The sequence below is a fragment of the Bison bison genome, unplaced genomic scaffold, assembly GCF_000754665.1.
Source record: "Bison bison bison isolate TAMUID 2011002044 unplaced genomic scaffold, Bison_UMD1.0 scf7180017864377, whole genome shotgun sequence".
NCBI lineage: Eukaryota > Metazoa > Chordata > Mammalia > Artiodactyla > Bovidae > Bison > Bison bison.
Window position 1 is genome coordinate 6,384,942 of NW_011494949.1, and position 7,660 is coordinate 6,392,601.

Below are 7,660 nucleotides of genomic sequence, written 5' to 3' on the forward strand. Positions count from 1 at the left end.
AAGGGACTCTCAAGAGTCTTCTCCAACACTACAGTTCAAAAGCATCAATTATTCGGCGCTCAGCTTTCTGTATGGTCCAACTCTCACATCCATACATGGCTACTGGGAAAACCATAGCTTAGACTAGATGGACCGTGGTCTGCAAAGTAATGTCTCTATGTTGTCTCACCCCGTTTCTTCTCCCTCTGAACCCCCTCCACCAGACTCCTTCCCGGTTGGGCCGAAGCTCCGAGGACCCGTCCCCTTCGTGAAACACCGCCCCATCTCATTCCCTGGAAGTGCAGCCCCGCCCCAAACACGTCCCCTTGGTCCCACCCAGGCATTGTAACCCCGCCCCTATTCTCCCCCCACCCCGGTTACCTCCCCTGGACTTGCCAGTCCCGCCCCCCACTTACGCCCTCCCTGCCCCCCTCCCCCTCCAATGCCAGCCCCGCCCTTGACCCCCCGCAGCCCCCACCAGCATCCAGTCCTCCGTCCCGGCCCTCAAGCACCCCGCTCACCGCCCCCCCCGCCCCGCCCCAACCCCACCCCAGCTCACCCAGCCCTGGCGGTAGTAGTAGCTGTGCTCCTTGAGGTCCTGGCGCCGCGGAGGGATGTAGCTGAAGGCGGACAGTGCCGAGATGGGCAGCGGCCGGGGCTTGCCCCGCAGCGCGGCGGCCGTGATCTCCTCCTCGTCGTCCTCCATTTGGCCGCCGAGCTCCGTCCGCCCGTCGAGGGCCCGGGTGCAGCCCTCCCGCCTCGGGCTGCTAGGCGTCCGGGTTGTGCTGTTGCCTGGAGACTGCGGCCGCGCCGCGCGAGTCTGGGAAGGGCGGGGCGAGGGCGGGGCCGACACGCCCCCATGCCCCCTGGAAACTCCGCCTCCCAGCCCCTTCTTGGGACAACGGGGAGCTCCATTGGCTCAAGCCGCTGCTGGGGCCGGAGGCGGGGAGATGCCTCTGAGATCCGCAGTTTCCGACCTGCTCTTCTTTCTGCGTGCAGTCTGTCCCTTCCTGAGACCGTGTTGGTTGGGCAACTGATGACCTTGCACCTCCTGTGTGCCGGCGCCTGGGATGAGCCCTGAACCAAGCGGACTGTCCGCTGGGATCTGACAGCCTGGTGACGAAGACGGGATCGATGTGAAATGACAAGTGATTCAAGAGGGTCTGGAGCAGCGCCGCCAAATAGAGACACAGAGGCGCACCTGTAGTTTCAAACTTTCTGGGAACCACACTCTCACCCTTCCCTAGGCAGCCGCGTGTGAGCTCCGTCGTGTCCGACTCTTTGTGACCCCATGGACTGTAGCCCGCCAGGCTCCTCTGTCCATCGGATTGTCCAGGCAAGAATACTGGAGTGGGTTGCCATTTTCTCCTTCAGGGGGATTCTCCTGACCCAGGGATCAAACCTGCATCTCTAGTGTCTCCTGCATTGTCAGGTGGACTCTTTACCACTGGGCCAGCTGGGAAGTTTTTAAGTACAGAGGACACCAATGTTAGGAAGATCATTCTTGTCTTTTTTTTTTTTTTTTAGTTGTTTTTTTTTTCTTTGGATGCGAACCATTTTAAAAAGTTTTTATTGAATCTGTTACAATATTGCTTCTGTTTTTTGGATTTTCCCCACCCAGGGATGGAGCCCTCCTTTCTCTGTGTCTCCAGCTTTGGCAGGCGAGTTCTTTACCACCAACGCCCCCTTGGAAGCCCTAGGCAGGGGTCCTCATAAAATCACCAGGAGAGAGAGAGAGAATGAAAAAAAAAAAAAAAAAAGAAGCTCTTATAATCAAGTACCTCCCTCAACCTCTCAAACCTCTTTTAAAGATCGGACACAGGAGGTCAGCTAATGGTCAGGAGCCGTCACAGCCTTGCATAGGTGACCTGGTAACACATTTTGTGAAATGGGAGCGGTTGATACCAGTTGTCTTGAGAACTCAGCTAAAACTGAGACTGAAATCGTTTTGTTGAAAAATCCTTTTGTGCAGCTATGTGGAGATACATCAGTTAGCTTCAGCTCCCCCTTGGCTCTCTTCTGTACTAGACTGACAGCTGCAGAGGGCGCTGCACTCACCCTCTGATGGCTCAGTCTGGCACAGAGTAGGTGCTCACTCCACAGATAGTTGGTGATTCAGTAGAGAAATACAGTTGGCATACTGGCTTGGGTTCCTTCTAAAGGTGAGCCTGGGACAAGGGACTTGGATCTGTTGTTGTTCATGTCCAACTCTGTGACCCCACGGACGGCAGCACGCCAGGCTTCTCTGATCCTAACCATCTCCTGCAGTTTGCCCAAGTTCATGTCCATTGAATTGCCCTCCCATCTTCCCCAATAGCATATTAGACATCTTCAGACCTGGGAGGACTCATATTTCAGTGTCATATCTGTTTGTCTTTTTATACTGTTCGTGGGGTTCTCACAGCCAAAATACTGGAGGGGTTTGCCACCCCTTCTCCAGTGGACCAAGTTTTGTCAGGGTCTCCACTGTGACCCATCCATCTTGCATGGCCATGCATGGCATAGCTCATACCTTCATTGAGTTATGATAGCTTATGGTGAACGATGTCAGATTCGTGTTCTCCGAAGAAGATTTAGCTTCAGGACCAGGGACCAGGTTTGATCACTCAAGAGCTTTTGTGTAACAGAGTTTCATTAAAATGAAAAGTTTAGGTTAGTGAAGTTGTTCAGTCGTGTCCAACTCTTTGCGACCCCATGGACTGCAGCCTACCAGGCTGGGATTTTCCAGGCAAGAGTACTGGAGTGGGGTGCCATTGCCTTCTCCAGAGGATCTTCCCAACCCAGAGATCAAACCCAGGTCTACTGCATTGTAGGCAGACACTTTACCGTCTGAGCCACCAGGGACGCCCTAGTGAAAAAGGGACAGAGAAAGCTTCTGACACAGACGTCAGAAGGCGGGTGGAGAGTGCCCCGACACTTGCTTGTCTTAAAGGGAGTTACTTTTTCAATTGGTTATTACAATAAATCAAAAGATGTCTCAAGGTTATAAAGGTCTTACTAGACCCACGCCACAATTTACATTTTAAGATGACAGGATTAGAACTAGCAATAGAAAGATCTTAGCAGACCCACTCCCATAATATCTATTTTAAGATAACAGGATTGGTCAGAAGGTTTTCAAGAAGGAGAAACTGACCTCAAGCAGGATACATTGTTGTTAGATAATCCTCAGTACAGAGTTTAAGCTGAGTTGTTTTGTTGTGTAATCATCAGCTCCAGGATTAAAGGAAAAAAGTTGTCTGTGACTAGGACTAAGGTGTCCTTTTCTCTTCCTTGAGAATTCCAGACCCGTATCTCCTCCTCAAGAGCCTCAGACCCCTCTCTCCTCCTTGGGGACCCTGGACTTATCAACCAACCTAGGAATTGACTCTTTCAGTTACACAAGCCCCTTCTCCATGACAAGGCAGTGATCCATGAAGGGGGACTTGCATGCTCTTGCTTTATTTGGGAGGTAATTCCAGGGATCAGGAGCAAGGCACCAGACGAGTGAGGGCAGGAGGGAAGTCCATATAAGCTGAATTCTCAAGGTCGCTCCTCAGGGCAACTGGAGCTTGACCTTGCCCAGGACTCTGAGGAGCGTGGAGCAGCCTCTCAGAACCACCTGCCGTTCACCATGGAGGCACCTTTTATTTCTCATTCCCTGTCCTCCTGGGGTGAGACTTCCTTCCTTATAGTTCACTCCCGACCTCGTGTGACCCCAGCCCAGTGCTGCCTCGGCATCCCTGTGGGTCTGCCTGGTGTCACAGAAGCCCGGGAGCCTGACTGTGAAAGTCTGCAGCATCACTTGAGGTGTGATGCGTGGTCAGGAGGTGGTGGAGCCCTGTGGAATGGCCACCACCCCGGGAGTGAATTCACATCCTGCACGGCAGGAATCGGAGGTAGAGGAAACAGTAGGCAAGTGAACTTTGCTGGTTCCAATTATTAAGAGATTTTAGTTGCTTTTTAAAAAATACTTTCCTATATGATCCTATTACATATTCCAGGTACATGAGTGGAATAGAAAGTCAAAAAGTCTTATGTATTTAAGTCCCTTGTGTCTGTGACTTGTACTTGCAAAGTCCCATGTGAGGGAAGGGAAGGATAAAGGAACAAAAACCCTACCCTTAAAATAAGTGGGATAATAGTACCCACAAGCAGGCTGAGCCTGAGTAACTCTGCAGATCAGATAGCTTTGTTGCAGTTGACAGCCTCGGTAATCTGGGAGGTTGTTGTTCAGTCACTCAGTCATGTCCAACTCTGAGACCCCATGAACTGCAGTACGCCAGGCCTCCCTGTCCTTCACTGTCTCTGAGTTTGTTCAAACTCATGTCCATTGAGTCAGTGATGCCATCCAACCATCTCACCCTCTGCTGCCCCCTTCTCCTCCTGCCCTCAAACTATCCCAGCCTCGGGGTCTTTTCCAATGAGTATTGGAGCTTCAGCTTCAGCATCAGTCCTTCTGATGAATATTCAGGGTCAATTTCCTTTAGGATTGACTGGGATGTCTACTCTCCAAATCCCATTCCACCATCACAGAATCTACACCGGTGCCCAGAGCTGACGTTGGGTGATGACTTTGCTCTGGTCTGGCTAAAACTTACTGTTTAGGCAGCCTGCTCTGCGGGGCCACTAGGACCTCAGCTGCCTGCCGCTCCCCACTGGGTCTGTGTATCCAGCAAATTTAAAGGTCGTTACAAACTCAAGGGATATGGCAGAATGCTCCTGCCACACATGTTCCAAATGTTTGAAAGAATAAAATTGTAACCTTGGCACCATCAACAGGGGAGCCACAGCCTGTCCTCCAGATCCCCTTCAGCAGATGTGGGGTACAGGCAATGATGCGTGGTGGCATAACAAGCCTTAATCTTATTCGACACCTCCTCCCTGGTAAAGAGGTCAGGCCAATTCCCCTCCCTGTAGGATACTGCCAGTAGACTTAGAAAACATGCTTGCCATCAGGCTTTTCCAGGAGGCTGACTCGTTCAATTGATGGAGTCCCTTATGAGTCTCTCTAAGCATCAAACTTACATTTCAAGGCATATAAGTGTAAATTTAATTGTGATTTGTTCCCCTGGTTGATTTTGAAATCAAAATGAATGTGATTTCATAGATGTCCCAAATGAAAAATCCCCAGTACCCATGACTCTAGCAGTGAGCAGGACCACCTGTCAGAACCAGGCTCCTTAGAGAGGGCTGACCCCAGGGCTGAGACAGGAGAGGGTGAGTGATCCTGGGACACTCTCTTCTGCCAAGAAATTTTCAGACACGGGTATTCCAGGTCAAAAGGATAAATAGATCAACACGACGGGTATCCCACTGTGGCAGGGAGGAAGCCAGGGCTGACTCTATGTTGGAAACTGTTTCTTTGACTGGCTTTTATTATTGTGAGTGAAAGTCTCTCAGTCATGTCCATACAATCCATGGAGTCCTCCAGGCCAGAATAATGGAGCGGGTAGTCTTTTCCTTATCCAGGGGATCTTCCCAACCCAGGGATTGAACCCAGGTCTCCCACATCGCAGGTGGATTCTTTACCTGCTGACCCACAAGGGAAGCCTTTTAAAAAATTATTATTTATTATTATAATCATACTCAGTGGCTTGCCTGGAGGACCCTGCCCCTCTGCTTGACTGTAGACTTAAATGCCTTTGTTCGGCTCAAGGAGGGATAACACACCCTTCTGAAGGCTGGACGTTCCCTTGGAGATGTTTTACAAGACTGAAGACCCTTTCACTTTACTTCCCCACTGCGTCTCCCTCTTCCTTCTGCCTTTTGAATTCAGCTCCTCCTTGCTTCTTTCTTTCTGGTCTATAAAACAACCTGCCATCCAGGCTCCAATAAGATGGTTATTTTGAGGCGCTAGCCTGCCATCTTATGAGTCTGCTGGCTCCCCGATTAAAGTCTCTTCCTTGCCCCAACATCTCCTCTCTCGGCTTCATCGGCCCATCGTGTGGCTAGCAGAGTGAGCTTGGACTCCATAACACCACCAGTCTAAAATACAAGGTAAACATCCAAAAGATGACTGTAACGGATTGAAGCACATCAAGTAGATAAAACGTCATGAATTCAGAGACAGCCTAAAACAAACCACAAACAAAAAACTGACCAGATAACCAGCTCTCTATTCTAAAACCTGATAAAAGGAAAGACGCAGTTATCTTGTTTTTTCTGTATAATTCATCATTTTAAAATTTTTATTGGAGTATAGTTGATGTGCGATGTGTTAGTTTCTGCTGTAGAGCGAAGTGAATCATTTATACACGTATCCATATGTATACATATATCTACCCTTTTTTAGATTCTTTTCCCATATGGGTCATTACAGAGGATGGAGAAGAGTTGCCTGTGTGACATGAAATGTTTTCTGCTTTATGCTCTACCAGGAAACAAGCCTTTTCCAAATGCAAATTTCTGAGCCCAGGTGAAACATAGCCAGCTATTGGGAAACCATTAGCTACTTTCGTCCCTGGTAAGTGCTGAGGAACTGGGGGATATTTAGAGGCAGCCATCCTCCACATTCGCTTTCTCTTACAGTACACAAGGAATTAGTATGTGAACAATAAAGAAAGCAGGATTGGCCCCAGATGGCTAGAGGCTTATGAAAGAAATGATTTCAGCAAGCCCAGATGCTTGCATCTTTCTATACATAGAAGATGACTAAATCTCTTCATGTAGGAGATTTTGTTTTCTCTTGATTAACAGTAATCGTCGCATATTCAGATTACCTGCCCCTGGCTGCAAAATTGTATATAGTCTGGCTCCTCCCCCACCTCCTCGGAGTCAGCTCTCTCGGAGTCACCTGAGATACTGTCCCCCGGACTCAAGTCCTAACACTTCCACCGAATTAAACCTCTCAACTTTGAGGTTGCACGTATTATTTTTAGTCGACACCTGCATTATACAGTAGGTTATCAATTTTTACATATAGTAGTGGCATATATATGTCAATTCCAATCTCCCAATTTATCCCTCCTTCCCTTTCCCCCAGTAACATAAGTTTGTGTATAAACCTTATTTTGTGCTTAGTCACTCAGTCTTGTCCAACTTTTTGTGACCATGTGAACTGTAGCCCTCCAAGCTCCTCAGTCCATGGGGATTCTCCAGGCAAGAATACTGGAGTCGGTGGCCTTTCCCTTCTCCAGGGGATCTTCCCAATCCAGGGATTGAACCCAGGTCTCCTGCAGTGCAGGTGGATTCTTCACCATCTGAGCCACCAGGGAAACCCAAACCTTATTTTAGAGTTCACCAATAGTTGATGGCAGAAACTTCTTCTTTAGAGATGAATACCAGCTGATAAAAGCAGAAGGAATGATAGAGTGAGGAAACCTTTTTTTAATCACCTATTGGAAGAATGAGTCTAGGCAATGGTCATTAACAGATGCTAAAGCCCTTAGGTGACAGGTTGACGGGGACTACAGAGGAGGGATCAGCCTGGTGGTGAGCCAGGAACCTGCTATCAATCTTAATGAATATTACTAAGAGGGTAACAGGACATTATGGTATGATGCAAACCAAATACACAGTATTTCCTCTGAAGCAGCCTTGCTGAAAAAGTTAAGCTGAATCTAAGCAAGCCTCTGGATCTTTTCATTTAACAGGAAATTCAGCAGAGGAACTAGTTAGAAAATGTCAAGTCAATGCCGTGGGACATTTTCCAGGGCAATTGATCTGACTTCTCCAATAAATTCATGACATGGAACCTAGG

General features: G+C 48.8%; 1 protein-coding gene across 1 annotated transcript in view; it reads right to left on the reverse strand.

The window, feature by feature from the left end:
• LOC105001003 (chromosome unknown open reading frame, human C5orf49) overlaps positions 1-787 on the reverse strand; it is a 15,871-nt gene extending 15,084 nt beyond the window's left edge. The window contains exon 1 of the mRNA XM_010857123.1: positions 539-787. Coding sequence (XP_010855425.1) covers positions 539-685 — 147 coding nt within the window. The 5' untranslated portion in view covers positions 686-787. The remainder of the gene's footprint in view (positions 1-538) is intronic.
• Between the last annotated feature and the right edge of the window lie 6,873 nt (positions 788-7,660).